The sequence below is a fragment of the Scylla paramamosain genome, chromosome 32 (assembly GCF_035594125.1).
Source record: "Scylla paramamosain isolate STU-SP2022 chromosome 32, ASM3559412v1, whole genome shotgun sequence".
NCBI classification, from domain to species: domain Eukaryota; kingdom Metazoa; phylum Arthropoda; class Malacostraca; order Decapoda; family Portunidae; genus Scylla; species Scylla paramamosain.
In genome coordinates this window covers 668,755-688,480 of record NC_087182.1, presented here as the reverse complement: position 1 = coordinate 688,480, position 19,726 = coordinate 668,755, and the positions used below count along the sequence as shown (strand labels likewise).

At 37.6% G+C, this 19,726-nt stretch overlaps 1 protein-coding gene across 6 annotated transcripts in view; it reads right to left on the bottom strand.

Moving 5' to 3' along the window:
• The window catches only part of LOC135088974 (signal transducer and activator of transcription 5B-like), a 31,498-nt gene that overhangs the window by 8,108 nt on the left and 3,664 nt on the right, over positions 1–19,726 (bottom strand). For 2 of the 6 annotated variants that reach the window (XM_063984062.1, XM_063984063.1), the window contains 16 exons: positions 19,162–19,301; positions 18,565–18,724; positions 17,954–18,046; positions 17,009–17,180; positions 15,534–15,640; positions 14,872–15,077; positions 14,501–14,659; positions 13,641–13,875; positions 13,031–13,183; positions 12,412–12,540; positions 12,035–12,150; positions 11,756–11,870; positions 11,135–11,312; positions 10,558–10,774; positions 9,998–10,120; positions 9,345–9,407 (listed from right to left, as the gene is read on the bottom strand). In XM_063984062.1, the coding sequence (XP_063840132.1) occupies positions 9,345–9,407; positions 9,998–10,120; positions 10,558–10,774; positions 11,135–11,312; positions 11,756–11,870; positions 12,035–12,150; positions 12,412–12,540; positions 13,031–13,183; positions 13,641–13,875; positions 14,501–14,659; positions 14,872–15,077; positions 15,534–15,640; positions 17,009–17,180; positions 17,954–18,046; positions 18,565–18,724; positions 19,162–19,295 (2,360 nt within the window). In that variant the 5' untranslated portion in view covers positions 19,296–19,301. Of the gene's footprint in view, positions 1–9,344; positions 9,408–9,993; positions 10,121–10,557; positions 10,775–11,134; positions 11,313–11,755; positions 11,871–12,034; positions 12,151–12,411; positions 12,541–13,030; positions 13,184–13,640; positions 13,876–14,500; positions 14,660–14,871; positions 15,078–15,533; positions 15,641–17,008; positions 17,181–17,953; positions 18,047–18,564; positions 18,725–19,161; positions 19,302–19,726 lie in introns of those variants that run through there. The other 4 variants (XM_063984064.1, XM_063984066.1, XM_063984067.1 and 1 more) reach the window with 4 other exon arrangements.

Genomic DNA, 19,726 nt, shown 5'->3' with positions numbered 1-19,726 from the left:
AAGAGAATACAAGATGAGATGAGTATTGGTGGACAGAATATTGTGCAGGCAACACCATACCACAAAAAACCATCGAGCCACTGCAAAAACTTGTCCAGCGGTGGGAACACATGCGAGTGTAATGCCACATCACACTTCTCGGCACCCAGTGCTTCACAACTGGTAAGACATGGAGCATTTCCTAAGTGGGTTAGGGGTTCCTTGATGTGTCTGTGGTTGCTAAGCCTCATCCAGGAGTATAGTCCTGGTAGTAAGGCTAAGACTGATATCAAAGTTATACTGTGCTCACTCACATTCCACAAATAATTTTGTCCATATCACACATGGAAAGGTTATCAGAGTTGACTAAGTTTGTCACTGCAGCCAAATTCTTCTAAAAACTACCACAGTCTTTAGTGCAATTCTCATCCATTTCAAGATGTTCATTTGCTATTTTCTAATGGTTGATGTCTAACTAAGTGAAAATAATTCAAGACTTTTTTTCAGAAACACATTAGTTGTGGCAGTGGTGGTGGTGGTGGAAGTGATGGAGGTGGTGGTGTAGAGATGGAGCTTACTGGTGGGTCTGCTAGATGAGCACTGGTAACACAAGGACAATAGTAAAGCAGGTGGCAAGGGTGCAGATGGTGATACACGGCTCACTTTCCTCCTTGTTCAGTTTGGTGGACTCATAAGTGTTGCCTCTGATCTGTGTGGCATCTCATTGCAAAAACCGAAAGCATGTACAAACCACTATGGTAAATGGATGAAGCAGATGATATTGGCAATCCTCTATGTATGAGTCATGAGGCTGAGTGAGGCACATACCTATTCTCATGTCCCTACTCTCTCTATTACAGTCTAGATGTGCTGTTCTTAATGCAGCTAACTGGTACCTAAACTGTCATGTTATTAAAACCGCCATTATTGATAGCAGATGATTTCATGGTAAAAAATGCAAAACAGTACTGAGAACTGAGAATCTCAACCACCACTACACTTAATAAGCCTACCAGCCTATACAAAACAATCTTTACCATAACTCTCAATAGATAAAACCTTTCTGATATTTCTAGACATAACAGACACTGTACAGCAAATAAATAAATACTGTTTGTAACAAGAAGAGTCATGAGCACTGCATGAGCTGGATGGAGAGAAAATTGCCAACAGGAGAATCATAAAAATTCTGCATAAAGTCACATTTCTGTCAGTCATGAGAGGAGGAAGAGAATCTCAAATTGCTAACTGCCATCTCTCCATATAGTTCATGATACATTGATTGCACTGTGACCTTGGATACAATGATTACTGCACCAAAAGAAAACCAATATCAAATGACACACTAGGGAAGAATAGTATCAAGTTTGTAGAGCAGTATTAATACTAAAGTTTAGATAAGTAACATATAGTATTGTGGTATGTAATGAAAGCACTTTTAGTGGAAGTGACACATCTTCCCAGGTTTTAAGGAGGCCAGGGTCTGATCACAATGAGCCCATGAGCTCCACTATACTCACACAACTATAAAATAGCCTCAGAGTTTGTCATTCTTAGGAGATTAACTTGGAACAGCACACACTGCTCAAGATGCTCTACTTTGCAAATGACAGCTTCTATGGCAAAATGAAATATGGTCTTGTTATGTCTTATAAGATTACTTCTGTAGTCACATGAACTGTTCAATACATGATGCATGGTGCAAAAACTTGGGCCTAAAAGAGAATTGTGATGAAGGTCAGTGATGCCATTTGTTACTTCCAGAACCACAACTTCCACCAGTCGAGTCCTTTACTCTACGTACAAGTAAAGTGTTACTTTGTTGTATTATGTGCAGTGTGCCTTTCAGAACTGTCATTAAATAAATTATGCAATATATGTAGTAAATATGGTATGTATGTACGTGTATATATATATATATATATATATATATATATATATATATATATATATATATATATATATATATATATATATATATATATATATATATATATAATGCCAATATATAAATGGTAAAAAAATATAATGAAAGCGAATCAGCTGCAAGTACTGCTCTCTCTCTCTCTCTCTCTCTCTCTCTCTCTCTCTCTCTCTCTCTCTCTCTCTCTCTCTCTCTCTCTGTGTGTGTGTGTGTGCACAAATGGGTCCATGGCCCTCTCTCTCTCTCTCTCTCTCTCTGTGTGTGTGTGTGTGCACAAATGGGTCCATGGCCCTGGATGTTGCAGGATGCCAGTGAAATGCCATGACCTCAAAGCGGATTGAAAACCACTGATCTAGAGCTGTAATGATGCAGTCACCAAGATGCACAAATGCCTGCATGCAGCCAATGCCTGCAGCTCAACAAGACAGAACACAACACCTCATAACAATAACTCCTTAATGATACTTAAGAATAAGGTAGCTAAAAAAGGTCATGTTCTAAATGAAGTTGATACATTAACAATACTGGTAGAAAAGGAACAGTAAGTAACACAAGATCACTAATTACATACATAATGCATTTTTACGAAAGAAACAACGAATGAATAAAGTTTACACATAAGAAGCGACTGACATTTAATTATCCACTTTTTTCAAACTGGAATGCATTCAATAAATTGAGATCATGACATAGACGTCTTTGGCAATTGATATTTTTTTCCCTTTTCTTGTGATATGTACAAATGTTTCACTTAAGAAACTAATTTTAGATAAAAAGAAATAAAAATTAAAAAATGCTACTGTGAATAAAATACAAATTACTTGTGAGTGCAATAGACTGCTTCCTCACATGACAAACTCTACAACCTTACATGTATCAAGGAGAAGAGCGAATGCTGCTGACCCTCGTGGTCCCTGTTGTGACAGTAAAGCACGGAGGCATGAGCCAGTCACCCGCCTGGCTGAGTAACCTTCAATCATAACAGCCACTGTCTTGACTATCTTCAATCAAATACTGAATGGTAATAAAAATATGTTCAAATATTATATTCCTCAATGTTTCACTTTGATCTATATATTCAACCCAATTATTTTTACTCCCTAAAAATATGAAAATTGAAGCATCATGATCTCAAAATGAAAAGATTAATTCAGTAACCAGAGAACTGTAGAACATGTAGTTTTACAGTCCCCTGATATTACATACTGATATACATATGTACACTGGTTTGTGCAATAGAACAAAGCAAACTAGTCCATCAAAGGTTGTGAGGTTTGAGCAAGCCCATGTTTAGCAAGGAAAGTCTCTCCAGTCACCACACCAACACCCGCCAGTGCTTTCCAACACATGAGGCATCTGGAGCCAAAGGGACAAATGTGCCAAAATATAATTTTGAGTTATGGGGTTTAAAAGTTTTACAACAGTGCCATTTCATCATAAATCGCACTGTTAACATATCATATAATGTACACGTCATGAAACTTTAAAGCCCCATAACTCAAAATTATGTGTTGGTGCATTCGTCCCTTTGGCTCTAGACGCCTCGCCTCATGTGTTCTCGGGGATCATTACTCTTATGATGCCATACAAATTTCTGCCAGCATTTTTGGTGCACCAATTTGCACTTCAACTTTATTCTTGAGTACCCACAGATACTCATCTATGTGGTCTAAACTGCTAAGTATATAAAAATGCCAGTATGCAAGGAGGAAGGTAAATGAAAATGGAAACTGAATTTTTGAATAAAAATTTTGAAAGAGAAAGATGGCTTGAGCCCTGCCAGACTGCCTAGTTTGTTGCCTCACACTTTCAGTATTTGGGCAACCTCAGGTCCCTTATCAGAAGGCAGTTTCCTTCAAGCAGCCTGATAAAAAGTCTTGGAGTTGTCACTGCTTAGATGTGTGTGTATCATACCCATGAAGTACACCACAATTTGTTGTAGTGACCCAGCAATATTCAAGTGTCTACACAAATACAACTTTTCATATACACAGGTACAGCTTGTGACTAACTTTTTGTCATCTACACTTCATTGTGAACTATACAAAATGAATGTACATAAATATAATAAATAATTAGTGAAATATATAGAACAGTAGGTATCTAGGAAACAAATACTGAACTTTCATAAAAATATCATAAAATAATACTTATACAATACCACCAACACTAATATCTGAGATGTAATGCAGACCCACACTGGTCAACGGAAGGGTCTCATGGGGCAGGGAGACAGGAGAGCATGTCTAAGAAGGAGTAAGTTAGGGCAAGGGCTGCTAGAGGTGGGACTCACTTATTCTAGATGCTACAATACACTCATGACAGTGTACATTCATCTTTTCACCATTCAAAGTTAGCACAGTACTATACAGCATTCTTTGTATCACTTATACTGTCTTTTTTGTATTGGCAGTTTTTGCCAATGTTAATCTTCCACCAGGAACTTCAGATAGCTGGAAACACTGACCAACTATTCCTTGCATTTGCCTGCTGATTCTGGGATCAATAGTACACACTTCCTGCATCACAATACTAATATTATATTTCAAGTAGCATGCACTTTCATAATACATCTGAAAAGACTCAGAAACCAAAGCAAGGCCCTGGATGAGCCAGAAAACTTATCCTCATTTCTCTATATTTCTCTATGGCAAGCATCACACATTTCTGATGACCTACATTTCATCTAGACATTCACCAGAGACCAGGAAAAAATACAAAATATTCCCATAATTATTATAATGGACCAGCCAGGAACCAAGCCCAGGACAGGACACTCCCCCTGCAGGTACATGACTCCTTGCCTTGACAATCAGAACATGATGGTCACCACAGCCCAGTGCTGGGAGTGTTTGTTCATCTTCACATCACCACCACACAAGCAGCCATTCTTTGCCTTCAATCTGCTATTTTCTGATCCATTCCTGATCCACATGTGCAAGTGTTCCATCACAACCCAAATGTTACTGATGTATTCACTTCCTCTTATGCAGGACAGCCAATAACACAATAATTCTTAAGTAATTATAAAAGAATGTGAGGTTTCCTCTATGAAATGACAGAAACACTAACTATTTCATGATTGTAATCAATCATGATGAACAGAAAAGAATCACTCACATTTGTTTGACAGAAAGAATTAAAGCTTCCACTACACCACTTGATCAGAGACTTCATAGAAGTTCCTAAAGCTTCGTATAAAAATACCAGTCCTTGAAACTACAAGCCTTCTCCAATAAATTTAAGCTTGTGCAAGAGAATAATACAAATACTAATATGATTGGTATCTATGTCATCAGTAGTCTTCTGAGAGTAATAAATGTAATATCAATAGAAATAAAAGAGTAAAAAACCAACATAATGCACTTCCTTAAATCTTCAGGCTCAGTAATTTCAATACCATAAAATTCCACTCTGTAAGATTTACAATCATATTCACAAGAATAACAAGAGTTGGCTGCACATTTCTTAAAGGAGAACCAAAATGCAACTTTTACGAAGCCACAAAGCTTATTCCGCAGCCATGCTTAAGTGACACCACCACCTTTGTCAAAAATGTCAGCCATCAAGTAACTGTTGGCAGTTATTGGCTCTCCTTGTGGTGGGCAGTGCCATGTGACCCCAATGCTGCGGCACCTTTAAAATCAATCACCATCATCCTTAATCATGGTACACTTTGAAATTAGCACTTTGCCTTACACACAGAAACACAATTCACTGTCCTGTGAAACAAAGTCTTGCAAACACACATGGTTACACTTGGTGCAGCACTCATCATGCAGACTGGCAATACCTTACTGTATATAAACATTAATGCTAACAGTTTGTCTTATAAATGATTTCAAACTTAAAGGAATCTTGTAAGACCTTTTAAGGCTTCCTTTACTCTTTCCCTGTACTTGTCCAAGGCATTGATGAGTTACCCTTTGATATTTCTTATTTGCTTTGGACCAATGAGCAAATTCACTATTTTCCTGAATACTATGTACAACATGAAGCTAATTCATAAGACCCTGCTTGTCCTAAGAGAGTTTCAAAGGTTCGTGCCACACTGAATCATTAGGCACTTTAACTCATGGCATAAAATAATTTATAATACCCAGATTAAAATGTAAACAGTAATCTTTGCATTACTACAAATATTAAGAATACTCATTTGAGGAGTCCAGCACATTTTTCTTTATATTTGACTGGTTTGTATCTTACATAATGCTGACAATATTCACTATATGTGCTTGTTTCCATAAATCTACCTTCCACTGTTAGTATTTTACAATTCACTCCTCCATAAAAGCCTCAATACATATCACTATATTTGCTGGCCTACAAGATGCACTGTCACTACTCAGTCTAACATTTCCACATTATGGCTATTTTCTCCCACAGATTAACATTTTATTAATTAATACATTCCTATCATTAGTCAGGTTATTTTTTCCACAGACATCATATAAAATGAGACACATTCCATCAAGCACACATTATATTTTCACAAAAGAGGAGAAGTATCTTATAGGTCAGTAAATATGGTATTTGTATGTAATGGTGCACCAAGTTTTGCAGCATCTCAATTCTTTGCAGCAATCCCAACAAATTTCATGATTAGATTCATACAAAAATACAAGAGATGTGCACCAAGAGAATGTTGCTATCACCTTGCAGTAGACTGTTTACCTCCACTAGTTGTATAATCTTAATATGAAAACAACACCAGAATTAGTTTTTCTTAAGTTAGAGACATGAATGTTTTAGTGGATACATTCAGACCTTGATGTAAACACACAGTTTCTGGGTTTTGAAACAATCTCATTGCCAACACCACTATCAAGCCACATCAACATTCTTCTTCAGGTTCCTTTGACAAAATAAACAATGCAGTGCTTCACTTCAATCAGCCAAGCTTTAAACAAGTATCTGGACAAGTTTTGGATGAGTCCAAAACCAAATAAGATTTTTCCCCATGGATTAATGCCCAAACTTTTGCACATTCTTTTTGTGCAAACTTTTATACAACTGATTAGGTACAAAACTTGCTGCACCACTGTAGCTGTAATGACTAAAATGGCACCACAATTATTCCCCCTTCCACATTTTGCCAAGAAAAACCATCCCTAATGTCTCTGTCTTTTGTGCATCCAGGTAGACAGCTTATGTACTATTCTCTATAATGCATTGCCATGACTACAGCTTTCAATTATCACCAATGAGAAGGACTTCCATACACTTGGGCTCTACATGGATGACTGCCAGTAGCATTGAAAAGCTCGCAGTTAAGTAAGGCATGTGTAGGAGCTAAGGGAAAACATTGGGTAGTGACAGTACTAACCTCCCTTCCTTCCTATATCAAATGCATTAGCTTCCCATTCCTTCTGCCAGAACTTTTCAATCCCCATAACAGTGGCACCTAATCAAATGCAATTTTCAAATCCCCATTATGATCAGCCCATCAAACATTCTTGAATACTATCCAATAACTTGGTATAAATTAAAAGGTTAATGGAACTGTGACATGTGTGTGAACTATTTGTGTGTGTGTGTGTGTGTGTGTGTGTGTGTGTGTGTGTGTGTGTGTGTGTGTGTGTGTGTGTGTGTGTGTGTGTGTGTGTGTGTGTGTGTGTGTGTGTGTGTGTGTGTGTGTGTTATACATAAATTTAGTGGTGCCATAGCAAGTATACATTGTAGAAACAGGTAACATAAACTGAGAGAGAGAGAGAGAGAGAGAGAGAGAGAGAGAGAGAGAGAGAGAGAGAGAGAGAGAGAGAGAGAGAGAGAGAGAGAGAGAGAGAGAGAGAGAGAGAGAGAGAGAGAGAGAGAGAGAGAGAGAGAGAGAGAATCCAGTAATTCCAGTCTATGTCTACATTTAAGGCAAATATTTACTATCAGTATCGTCTTTCATACTCATTCCTCTAAATGAATGAACAATATTCTTACAATGATATATTTTACCAAGAATGAAAGCTTGCTCCTCAAATAACAATAAATTTGGTATTACATTACCACACTGGAGAGAGAACACCTTTCCTCATCACTTTTCAGACATAAGCACAAGAAGGACAGATGCCATAATAATTACGAAGCAAAGCAATATTTAAATTACAGCAAAAAGAGTTATCATTTGGTCAACACAAAGGAACATTAAATAAGAGATTCACGTAAATAAATGTAATTGGACTTTGGTCAACTAAAGAGCCTTCACTTGTAGAAAAATATGCATCAAGATAGTTTTGAGTTTCAACCACTTTCTGGTATAAAGACAGTAAGTCATGAGAAGAAGGCTAGTACCATAATCACTTTTCAATGACATGGCTCAAGCAAATTAATGTGTTGAAAACGATCTGATAAAATAACAATTATGATATACAGTACATTGTATATATATAAAAAAATAAAAAAATCTATGACTTCTGTTTTCAATTCCTTTACTAGATTCTTTCGTATGAGGTGCTGCAGCTTGACGCCAGCACCACTTGAGCATCAACTGACATCCTAAAATTTGTGGAAATTCCCTTTACAGCATAATACCTGCTGGCATGACAGTATAAAAGACTTTCTGAAACTTTTGCCTAATGTCTGACATGCAATGTTTCTGATGTAAAGGGAATTAAGTCAGAGCATTGCTATATAAAAGTTAATTTACATGTCTTAACTAGATCAATGTAAGTAGCCAACACTGTTCCACCAAACAACTCCCAGCCTCCAAACATGTCTCCTGGAAACTTGGTGGATATTATGTGCGCATGTCTTGATGAATCAACCTGGAGAGACACAAGCTTGGTGGGCAAAAAGATGTGGTGGACAGCAAGGCAAAGATGGCCGGGATAAAATTTTGTAAGTGCTTGTCACTGCAGAACTGACGGGGCTCCTAGTAACTGATGGTGCATGTCAGATTCACAGAGCACTGCAACATTCCTGGGCTGTTATCGTCATCCACCAAGTTACTTAGATGACCTGAATCAGTTCCACAATGTACAACTATATATATATACACTTCACCCTCCTCACCTACACCAATAAAGCTCACAATATTTTTCAGGTTATTATCAATCAGAGCTCAGAGAAGGTTTGAGAGCAATAAGTTGTGGGGTATTACATACTTACAAAAATATGTGATGTCATCATAAAATTACCTCTGTTCTCTGAAATATAAACTCTTAGTGCACACAAGCACAGACACTAGTACACAACACTACTGGGTATCACACTAAGCTATGATGCAGCCTCCGATATGTGAGGGAAGGACCCAAGTCTTTGCCAGCGGTGAGTGCGGCACAACCAAGACAACTCAAGGCAGGATAAAATGTAATGACACAAACAGCGAGACATCACAGTGGATTTGCTGCTGTTAATTTTGATTCTTTTTGTGCATAACTGTTATATAACTAGTTTGATAACATGATGGATGGCTTTAAGGATTAATGAGAGGGATGTCACTCCAACCTACGGGAAGTCTGAGAGGACATTGGCTGCGTCAAATAAAGGAGAATCCAACGAAGGCTTTTGGTCACTGTAAAGGAATTGTTTGCTTTTCAGAATCAACTAATGACCATCCAAAAAATTGCATTTCAAACAGAGGCAAAAACAGTTCAAGTAAGAAAGATAAAAGGCATATGTAGCACACAATAACATCCAGTAATCACTATTTCAGTTCTGAATGACTATAATAAAACACAGTAACCATAGGAAAAATAGCTTCAATATGGGTAGTCCCTTCCGTCCTGTTGGCATCTCAATTTCTGACGCAATCCTAGCACCTGCAATCTGCACTAATACCAATTTTCATTCATGATCTGTTTGCTACAGGCTGCCAATCAAAGAATGTGCTGAATTTCAGATCAGTGGCCACTTCGCAAGCAGGGAAAGTCGTGTCTTCTGAGGGTGCTTGTACGTCAGCTCTGTTCAAACCATTATCTGAACCTGTGGCTTTTTTAAAGGCATGTCTTAAGGTGGCAAATGGCTGCAAAGATATAATCCTTCTGAAACCCCAATTTTTCTGAAGCAGTTTAATAATTTCCAGGGATCAAATTCCATCTGCAAGACAAAATTAAATTATCAATCCTAACCTAACCCAAAGAATGCAAAAAAAATTATACTTACGTGGAGACACAATCAGAAGGATTGGAGCTGACAGAAGGAGGGTCACCCAGGCTTGTGTCATGCATGGGATACATGGGCTGTGGAGTATTGGGGTAAGATTCTGTTGACCCTCGCCCTGGCCACCTGTAACAGAATAGGTGATCAGCGGAAACAGTCTATACTCGGCATAAATACGTAGAAAAGTGCAAAAGAGGAGATAGACATAACATATACAGTTAAATTCAGACCAATTTCATCATCCTAAGTACGTCTACAAATAGTGAGCTTTTGATAACACCATTCTCAAGTGTGGTACAATTAAATTCAAGCTTAGAACCTCTTGTGTGTAAGTGAAGCATGCTAGCTCCTACATTCCTAGGCCATATACTATAGTCCATTCATTACTTTCAGAAAACTTTGCTGATGAAAAGGGAACTTAGTCACTTACACACACAAAGTCATTATAACAAGTAATGCCATGAACACAAAAGTCTCTCATAAAAATAAATATACTGGCTACTTTCAAACCTAATGCAAATCACTAACAGCAGAACATAACCAAGAGTGTGGTGGTGACTCACCCTGGGACATGGGTAATGAGGTGAGGCTTTACATAACCATTGTTGGTGGGATGCTCCCCTATGGGTGTGTAGTACTTGCCAAACACCTGCTCTTTGGGGATATTTGGGTACAAGTAGAGGAGGTACTTCAAGTCTGCAATCACATCAGCCAATGGACGGATGGCAAAGGATTTACTGGTGAAGGGCTGCAGCATGAACACATCCCTCTGATCACCAGCTGGAAGGTAAACAAAATAATCATGAAATGCTTGCAACTTGACACCTATATATATATATATATATGTAGTCTGACATCCCTGCAAGAGAATGTAGCCAAAAAGTTCAACAAACTCCATAAATTGATTGGAAATTTATATATGAACTAACAAAATCTCTTATATAAAGAGTCCTGCAAATACAAGGAACCACAAATGAGATCAGCCAAGATGTTTGCCAAATGCTACTTATTTGTCTGAATCGTTTTATAGAATACAAAATCTCTGCTTCACACAAGTGTTCATCGTGTAAAATAAACCTATCTATCCAAGCAGAGATCCCAGAGGATACCCAAGAGAACATTACATCAATAAAACAATACCTTTACTGGTATCTTCATACATCCATGCAATTGTGACTCCTCCAAGTTCTGAGTCAGAGAATCGCAGGAGAAAAGTGCCTGACTTGGAATTTTTCAACATTTCTTCAGCAGGTCGACGCCCCACAAAACCCATGATGGAGCCATCATTCCAGGGCTGGCGCAGGTGTTCCTTGGTCACCTGCAGGAAACAAAATTTATATATATATATATACAAAAAAAAAAAGGTCCACTGAGGTGCCAGTCCCCAAAGAAGAAGACCCATAATGATTAACCAAAACTAGAGAAGCATCACATCAAGTTTTATCAAGTAGTTTCCTCAGCAAAGGGGAGCAAAACATCAAAACACTTTAATCTTTCACTGTATTTGTATATTTCATAACTTTTATCTTCTCTCCCATGTGAGTGCATTATGTAATATATATATATATATATATATATATATATATATATATATATATATATATATATATATATATATATATATATATGATGTCCAAAGCTGCATTTCAGTTTAGGAAGAGTGGATGAAACTCAAACTCATAAAAATATAAGAAAACAAATGAAGTTACAAGAAACCATGAAGCCTACATATGGCAGTCCCAGTATGAATTAACAAATTACCTTCATAACAGCAAAGAACCATTCCCAGAACGTAAAGTTGCGTTCTGACAGAGGCTCCTTGCAGAACTGTGACCAGGACAACATCATATTTGTGAAATCTTGTACTTGGGGACTTCTGCAAATGAAAAATGGTATGAAAATTATGAATATTGCCACATCAGGTCATGGTGTTCTCTTTCAAGATTAAATATAAATGTTTCATAGATATATGACCTCATTTTCTAAGCGATGACTAAATAATGATGAGTTCCACAGAAAATTGTCTTAAATTCCACACACCTGTCTAATCTGAAGGCCTTCCCTGCCAAAAACCTTAGATTATCTTCTGTCAATCCTCGTCCTGTGGCAGACTTGAATTTAGCATCCAACATGTCAGCAACTTGTGGCCAAGGCACCTGGAAAGCAGCACATGATTAAGTATATCCAACGCAAGCACACATGTATACTGTGAGGTATCTCAAAATGACTAATAAATTCTGATGAGCTTGTAGTCCTGTGGAATGTGCAAAATAATGAAGCCTCAATATGATAGTTAGTTAATTTACTCAGATATCAATTAAATTTTAAATGCAACTCAAATTCTCTTTTTACACTTGTATAAAATAAGGATACAATGACAATGAACAATACATGAATAAGAACATGACAAAATTCACCTTGTCAGGTACTGTAAATGGTATGCGCCCCTGCTCAGCAAATGCATTGTCCCAGGACACCGTGGCCCAGGCGTGGGGCTCCTGGTTACCGTGAACAATCACCACAACAGGCAGCGACAGAGTCCACACCTGGAAAGAGAGTTTTACCACTCACACACAAATATTCACTGAAAAGCCACATGCCCCTCATAGACTCCACATTTGGAAAGACAATTTTAGTACTCATAAACATGCTCACTGAAAGCCACATACTCATAGGGTGGCCATGATAAGAGTTCTAGAGAGCAGCAGCTGACTTCCTCATGCAAGGATAGCTGGTTAACATGTTGGAATGCTTGTGATCACAGGACGCCAGAAAGCCAAGAGGAAAGACCATGACAGAAAACTCTCAAACCATTCATGTCATCCAATTTACTACTGCATATTCCATCCCTCTCAACCTCTTCAATGTCTTGAGTCTTCCCACCTCCCCTCCACTTTTGTCTGTCATCCTTGTCATCTTATTTATTCCCATTCTCACTAAGTGACCAAATCATCCAAAACCTAAACTAAATCCCACGACTACTTTTTAGCATCACTCACAGTAGCAGTTGAGAATTACAGGAATATAATTACTTACCTGGAAAACCAGTTCACCACCACCAACACTGAACTGTGACTGGAAGAGGAGGGAAAACTTCTCATCCATTACTGATTCTGTTCCTTTCTTCTCAGCCCTTTTAATTTTTCGAAGCTGCATGTTGCGGAAGCTTACAGAGAGTTGCCTTGAGCTCTGCGGGAATAGTGCCCAAAGTTTACTAAGTGACGACTTACTTTAGTAGAAACATAGAAATTTATCAATATATTTATATACTTGGCCAGCAATTGCACATGGGATGGCCCAGACAAAGAAATATATCTGGCATCAGAAAACATCAAACTCATTTATAATTACATCCTCAAACATTGACTAAATATATCAACTAGGTGATAACCACTAATAATGAAAAAGAAAAAGGAATATGAAAGAAAGGTATCTTATAAGACAATCATAAATACACATGTAAGTAAACTGAATTAATTGTGCTCTCCTACACATACAAAAAAACATGGTAATTGCAGAATATTCAAAGGAACTTAAAGAAATGACTGATGAAACAAGGTACAGAGACACAGGAGCCCATGAGTGTTACTTCCAGTAAAGGACAACTAGGTAAACACAAATATTCACATAACAGCTGATAGCCTACCTGGTGATACTCCATGGTACCAGTATTATTGAGAATTTCTCCGGACATTTCACCTTTGCTCATCTGGTCATTCTTCAGAAGAGCATTGGCCTGTGCTTCACTGATGATAGACACTCGTACTTGAGGTGGGGTCATGTTCACATTGAGCTTGCCACCCACCAACAGTCTGACAGTGGCTGAGAATCTGGTGTTTGTCTTCATGACTTGAGGAGGTTGCTTTTCAATGATAAATGTGCTGTGGAGCAAAGATTGTTTTAATCAAATGTTATCTTACCATTGCTTACTGATCTGCTTTTCCATGTCTCTCAATTGAATGTAAGTCTTTGTAAGCATAAAAATATATTACATCTTATTTTTTTGTAGAAATGAATGAATGAATGGATGAATGATCACAAGGTGCCACAATTCAGTCAATATCTATTTAATGACACCTTCAAGAAACTAAGCTGTTTTATCCCTTTTTTTTTTTTTTTTTGTGTGTGTGTGTGTGTGTGTGTGTGTGTGTGTGTGTGTGTGTGTGTGTGTGTGTGTGTGTGTGTGTGTGTGTGTGTGTGTGTGTGTGTGTGTGTGTGTGTTTACCTAGTTGTTTACATAGTTGTGCTTTATGGGAAAAGAGCTATGCTCGTGCTGTCCCATCTCCATATCTTTTAATGTCCAACTTAGCCTTGAATCCATGTATACTTTCTGCATTTACTATCCCCTCATCCAGACTGTTCCATATATCAATACTTCTACATGGAAAACTATACTTTTTGACATCTTTTTGATATGTGTGTGTGTGTGTGTGTGTGTGTGTGTGTGTGTGTGTGTGTGTGTGTGTGTGTGTGTGTGTGTGTGTGTGTGATGGCCAATTCCCCCACCTGGTGACAAGTGAGGACAGCAAGCGAGTGATGTGTGAGTTGAGGGTGGGCAGCATGTCCACTCCTCCATGTGGGGTTATTGGTATCTTGGTCTGGTGTCGCTCACACTCCTTGATCTGGTGCCGGTTCAGCCATATAATTTCTGCCAAGGCTTCACACCTGGAAAAGTTTATATATCATTATTTCTACTCACTGTAAGACAAGTGATCCCTTTAAATCAATTACCTGTTTTAGTGTAATACTGCTAATTCTCTATTGGTAAATCTCTTCATAGCAAAACAAGAATGACCACTAATGACACCAGGATAATTTCAGTACAAAATAACTAAAACCAGCACCACATTAACATAAAAAAACAAAACAAAACTTACCATTCTTGTATGGTGTCAAGTTTGTTTCCATTGAAAGGTTTTCCGTTCCCCGCCATCTGCTGTTCTCTCTTCCAGTTGATCAGTTCTTCATCAAGTATACGCTGTTGCAGGATATTTAGTCTGTCAATGGTTCCTTTGTGCTTCTCTGCCAAGTCCATTCTCCTCTGCAGCAATCCTGACACCTGGAGACTGTCCTTCATTAGATACTGCACTCATGAAAACCAAACAACAAAGATCATAATCAAGGGGAGCCAGCAATTGAAATCTAAAGTTTTTATATATGAATCTATTGCTGTAATTTCCCCTACTACTCTGGTGGAATATCCACATGATCATATGGATGAGTTTTAAGATCCAAAAGTCCCTTTCCCAAAATTTTCAGTCATCTTCTCCCTCAGTATATATTCTAGTCACACCATCTGCTCTTCATAACACAGACTTTTTGATATCTTAACAGTATTATTGCATACAAATTTTCTAATTCTAAACAGAAATGTGATGTACAAATATCTCTGTACACTAAAGACGAAAAAATTTTGTTATGAGACACAGCAAGAAAAAAACTACAATTAAAAGCTGATATCTGAAACATTTCTGGTTGAGAGCACAAGTAAGGCATCATCAACTTGGATATGAGAGTAAAGCCCACAAGAAGTAATTACCTTCTCTGTGAGTTGCTGTTCACCCAGCTGCTTTCTTCTCCTCAGGTTGGCTTCCACCTCTCGGTTCTGTGGAGTCTTCTCCTGACTTTGAATATGTGAAAGATGAGCTGAAATGAACAATAGAAGCTATCAATATACAAGTATCGGTCAGTTAACATTTTACACTGCCCCAATCACTATTGTGTATTTGCATACATATTCTATTTTGTGCAGAAACAATCAGCATTTTCCAGCTTTCAACAAGGCTAAATTTATCTAACCCATGCAGTGTTTAGTACGTATATATATACATACCTCTTAGGGAGCATTTAGTACGTGTAAGTGCGATTTTGTTTTTGAGTCATATTAAAGCCTTCAATTATGTTTTTACATACAAGACTTGTCACTAACAGTAACAAAGAATATTTTGATAAGTCTGGAGTGAATGTTTTCATGTACATACCTAACTTTTGGGCTCGGAGTTATTATAGATTTAATACTTTTGTAGGAACTCTGACATATTTGGGGATTATTTCATTTTTTCAATGCTTATGTCAACATGCATATAATATCAAAGCAATAAAATTAAATTGAAAGCTACGGTATTGGAGAGAGATAAAGATATTTGGTTATAAGTGTTTTGGCACACTGACATTGTTATGGAGTTGGCTACACAGACTGGGCAGGCTGCTGTGTTTTCCCAAAAATCATCAGATAAAATTATGTTACTTTCTCCTAGGAAGTTACTTCTCAAATCTATAATCAGTAAGGCATAAGAAATAGGAAACAAGACCAGAATAATCTGAAAAGAAAACTAAAAGTCATAAAATTCATAGTATGCTCTATTTTTGTTGCCCTTGGCCGGTGTCTCTCCTACATAAAAAAATAAAATAAATATTTTTTTTTAATTAAAAGTAAATTCTATGAGAACTGTGGGTGTAGTAGCCACAGCCTTGAGATGTGGGATGCTGCCAGATGTGCATCCAACTATTTTGTTGAACATAAAATTCTTGTTTATTCATAGGTAATTGTAATGCACATAACTCCTTATTTATCACATGCACTATAGGATTGTGGAAAGTGTATGTAAAAGTGAGAATGAAAGCTTTAAAAAATATAAAAATAAAATTCCACAACCCTGACTGACATCATAAGTTTTGAGAAGGGAAAAATCCAAGAATCAAAATCATATGGTAGCCACATTTCCATTCATGGCATGGTAATAATAAACTGTATATATCAAACAATTTCTTATTTTTTTTCTCAATTTACGGGTTAAAAAAAGAAGTGAATGATATGGTACATAAGTACCCTAATCTGTGTAGGATTCTAACAAGAGGAAAAGAATGATGAGATATGTGTGGAGTCCATTACAACTCTTATAATTTTTTTCATACTCCTGAGATGGTTTCCAAGAATATATTAAAATAATTGTTTTTCACAAATTTCACTGTATAGTATTTCAGTCTTCTTCCAAGAAAAATTGTAGTACTTACCATTAATTTTTGTACAGTCATGGTACTGAAGAGCAAAGGATTCCTGCTCCTGCTCCAACTGCCTGAGTATGTCGGCTGTTTCTCGCGTGCGGCGATGCAAGATGTCCAGCTCATTGACTATCTCAGCACATGGCTCTATCACCATATTAGTTGTGTGTGGAGCACCAAGCATCTGCACCAAGAACACACAAGTTACATAAAGTATTCCCTCTGCTATAATGGAGCACCAAACTTTAGCACCAAGAACAAACAATTAACTAAAGAATTTACTATGTTATTCTGAACACCAAGCATCTATATCAGGAGAGACAGTTAATTAAAGTATTCACTTTGTTATATTGGACCACCAAGTATCACCAGGAATAGACAACTAATTAAATTTCTCCCATGCTACACTACAAAGACAAAGCTAGGAGAATTACAGAAATAAAACAAAAATTGATCATTTATCTCAATATCTGCTTCTTGTACTTCTATTCACTTTCCTACTTACTGACATGGTATATAGGTGCAGCTGTTACCTTATATTCTCATTCAATGATCACTCAACCTTGCTTTCGAGTCTTTCATTCTGCACAGACACGAACCTCACAATCTCAAGGTGCATATAACTTTGAGCCATATGCACAATATTAGGTTGTAAAAGCCTGTCTCTTAAAGCCCTTGTAAGTTTCCCTGATAAGAGCAAACAGAGAAGGAAGTGCAGTATCTTGACAAAAGCTCTAACCATTAAAGCTAAAACTCAAGTATTCTGGGAGGGAGTGTCTGTTATCTTAAATCTACATGGATTTGGAGGCAGACAAGCAAAGTTTAACAAAAGCAGATTGTCCTGGCCCTGATACAAATCAAAGGCACTTGTAAAATCATTCAAGTCCTTCCAGTTTTACCCATTACACTGATCTGCAACAGTAAAGCCAATGTGGAGATGATGTTGATGGGTCTTACATTTTCGTGTCGCTGAACTAACTGCAGCTCAATCTTCAGGCAGTTCTGGATGATGCCCACCAGTACCAGTGGATTGCTATTCAGGTAACGAGTCTGTAATAAATAACTCACTGTAGCAATAAAAAAAAACCACTGCGTTAAAAACATTACACTATATACTAATACATCAAAAATACATATTGGTCTTGAGTTTAGAACATATAATTCACTGTAGCAATAGAAAAACACTGTGATAAAAACATTAAGTACAGTATATACTAATACTTCAAGAGTACACAGCAATTTGTTTAAAGGTACCAATATTATGGTCATTTAAAGCAACAAGGACTGACATGGACATAAGAAATTAAATTACTCAGCTAGGCGACTGTCAGTTTAGTCTGGCACACCAACTTTTTTACCCTGCTCACAATAAAAAAATCCACTGCCAAATCCAATTCCATTTTGTACATATGAAATACTGTTCACATTCTTACACAATGAGAGAGAGAGAGAGAGAGAGAGAGAGAGAGAGAGAGAGAGAGAGAGAGAGAGAGAGAGAGAGAGAGAGAGAGAGAGAGAGAGAGAGAGAGAGAGAGAGAGAGAGAGAGAGAGAAAGTGCAAGAACAAACCTTAAACATGTTAGCAGCTTCATCAAGGCGTATTCGAACCAAGAAGAGGTCCTCATTGCTGCCGTAATTGAGTGCCTTATTCTCAATCTCCTGAATGAGCTGAGACACGAGAGAGTGAGCATACTGGCTGTGCGACACATTCTCTGGGTCTATCTCATTCCTGAAAGAGGAAAATTTCAGAATAATATTAACTATCATTACAACAGAATGATCATAGGTTACCTCATATAAGCTGAAATATATAACATGCTCATCCTTCCATATCTGTCGTTCAGAAATTTTCATAAGCATACAAATACTCAAGTAGAATCATAAAACCTTGACCTCTATGTACTGAGGCATAAAAACTGTGTCAAAAACATCTATCTATAACTAATGCCCATTCCTGACAATTACCCCAAAGTGATTACTACCACATTTATTCCTGCACTTGCATTCCTTCCTTGCTCCTTCTAATTCCCAGATTTCAGCTCTCCTGCACATGTGTTCCTTCCTTGCTTGCTCTAGTTTCAAGAGTTTGGCTCTCAAAATAAAAAATATATTTCAAGTTCATTTCAAAACAACTCAATGTAGTAATGGATTAAAATCTCAACTTACCATTGGTGCATTTTGTCTTCAATCCATCCTGCAAGGTAATGCCGTACCTCAATGGGGAACTGCTCACCATATACATTTTGTACCTCACGGAGGGCATCTGGAGGCAACTGTTGTGCTCTATTCCAAAGGGACATTTTGGTCTGAAATGACACCAAACATTATTTTAGCACTATATATCTAATTTACCTGGCCAGAACTCACACTGAATGTTAGACTGTGCAAACACGAACCAGTGATCTGACCCACACACCAATGACCATGCCAACCATGACAGAGAGGTTTGTTGAGTGAGATTAATTCTGGTAGGGATCAAATGGAGACCAGCAAAACTCAGAAAGTCTGGGTTGGATTAATGCAGTGGGATCAAGATGGAACCACTATTCATATTTTTGTAGGTGTGGTCACATCTGGTTCACGTTAGACAGAAAGAGTCATGTAGGAAAATAAGAGAAACTGCAAAAAGCCAGCAAGCCTACATGTGACAGTCCCTGTGTACCAGATGCCATGTTCCCTTACACATAAGCAGTCAATGCAAGACATCATTACAATCAACCAATCAGGGCAA